The 1,942-nt window shown below is 26.0% G+C and overlaps 1 protein-coding gene across 1 annotated transcript; it reads left to right on the forward strand.

The window, feature by feature from the left end:
- The first annotated feature begins 401 nt into the window (after positions 1–401).
- LOC108743521 (dolichyl-diphosphooligosaccharide--protein glycosyltransferase subunit 4) lies at positions 402–817 on the forward strand. The gene is made up of 2 exons (XM_018479093.1): positions 402–508; positions 603–817. Exon 2 carries the CDS (start codon positions 604–606, stop codon positions 706–708), a length of 105 nt encoding a protein of 34 aa, XP_018334595.1. The 5' UTR covers positions 402–508; position 603; the 3' UTR covers positions 709–817.
- The last annotated feature ends 1,125 nt before the right edge of the window (positions 818–1,942 follow it).

A 1,942-nucleotide genomic window follows, 5' to 3' on the forward strand; every position in this document is an offset into this window, starting at 1 on the left:
ATATCCGCTAATCATGTTTTAAATTTATTATTGGAGACGTTATAAATATAATATAAGTACTTCTTTAATTTAATTTTAAGTATTAGTTTAAAATATTAAGATTTTAGGATTACCGGATTTAAATAGTTTGGATTAGGGTGGGTTAGTAAATTTTGCGGAATTGGGTTAGTAATCAGAACTAGACGAAAGAAACAAAATACACACTTGTAGAAGAAATACTATCGCCAATGTTATTAATTATTAAGTGCATTATATTTGAACATCCTGTATTCAAATGACTTCAAATGGTATTAGCTGAGACATCTGCTGGCGATCTAGCAAATGTGTTATGCACCACCTATCGGCAAATAAGTGAATCAAAACGATACTGGGATATGGGATTTGATGTGTTAAAGTTTTCTACAAACCAACTCTGCCAACTCAACATCAGGTGTGAAGTTATTAGGTTAAAATTTCCACGTACATAACAACATAGTTATAAATAATATAAAAATAAAATAGAAATAACGTAAGTATACTTTAAAGTGCTTGTTTTCGTTATATTGTCATCATGTTAATACTTTTTATTACTTACTATAAGATGGTTACATTTTCTCTTTCAGAATGATTACCGACGTACATTTGGCTATTTTAGCTAATACCCTTGGATTATCCCTGTTCTTACTGGTTCTTTTGTACCATTATATCAACGCCAATTATTCGAAATAACCAGATTTAATCCTGGTTTACAAGAAATCGCTATTTGTATAAATGAACTTGTACAATTAATTATGTATTTCTCTTATAATTAAAGAAACTGTATTGTTTTTAAAATGTATGGGTTTAATTTGTATTTTAATAGTAATTATAACTAAAACACAATAATTAGTTGCGTTATATTCAGTATAAATATTGCTTTCTTTGAATTTTGATATACATAAATAAAATCCACCTATATTTTTGACAGCTGAAAGTTACGAAAATGAGAATTATTAATTAAATAAGTTGTAAAACACATAATATATTGCAGTTTATTTGAAGTAACTTTTAAATAAAGAATTTTAATGTTGCTAATGAGCTGCTGAATTCGTATTACTGTCATAGCTGGATATTAAGTGAAATGGGTTGCATACTGTAACCAAGGAAAAATGAAAAATTTGTGGTAAATTTATCCGGGAAATTTCATTATAGGCAACTTATCATACAGAGTAATAACTGGGTATACATATTCGCCAAATAATTCCCTATAATTTTATTTGGTCTATGTGATAGTATTGGCGTATTTTGGAGTTATTTAACAATAAGTTAAAGAAACATTAAATTTTTTGGAACAATAAAGCCTCTTCACTTATTACAGTAACCATTTATAAAGTTTTGATAAAAAAAAGCTGTAAAAGATACAGCTGGATTACATATATCTTATGTAGATAATTTTTGTTTTTGTTTAATAATCGAACACGTGGCATTTTATTAATATATGATTTGATGTGTTAAATTGTATATAATATTTTTTTATCAGGTAACATAAAATTGCAAAATATTATCTACATGTAAACATAATTGGGTATTTAATGAAAAACGTGAATTATCAGCTTCAAAAATAAATTGTGCAGATAATATATGCTCATTTTTCGATCATTTTCTCTTTGTAATAGGAAGTTCTTATACTTACACGAATAACTTCAAAATACTTATGTAAAGTAATAAATAAAAGCCACTTTCACGGTTGGATAGATATAAAACGTATTTGATAATTAATGAAATAAAAGAAATTATCTTTTTATGGTTGAGAAAGTGTAATAGAGACTCTACAATTGTTTTGGCATATCAATAATATATATATACAAACGTAAAGAATTAATTATTTACTCGTTTTTATTTTAATTAATAAGTTTTTAATGGGAAAACGGAGATAAGTTGTTTTCATAGGAAAGTCTTTAACTGTATTAAATAGAATGTTTTA

Source organism: Agrilus planipennis, unplaced genomic scaffold, assembly GCF_000699045.2.
Source record: "Agrilus planipennis isolate EAB-ADULT unplaced genomic scaffold, Apla_2.0 scaffold893, whole genome shotgun sequence".
Lineage (NCBI taxonomy): Eukaryota > Metazoa > Arthropoda > Insecta > Coleoptera > Buprestidae > Agrilus > Agrilus planipennis.

Coding starts and splice junctions, on each gene's coding strand:
- LOC108743521 (XM_018479093.1), top strand. CDS start 604: ATGATTACCGACGTACATTTGGCTATTTTAGCTAATACCCTTGGATTA.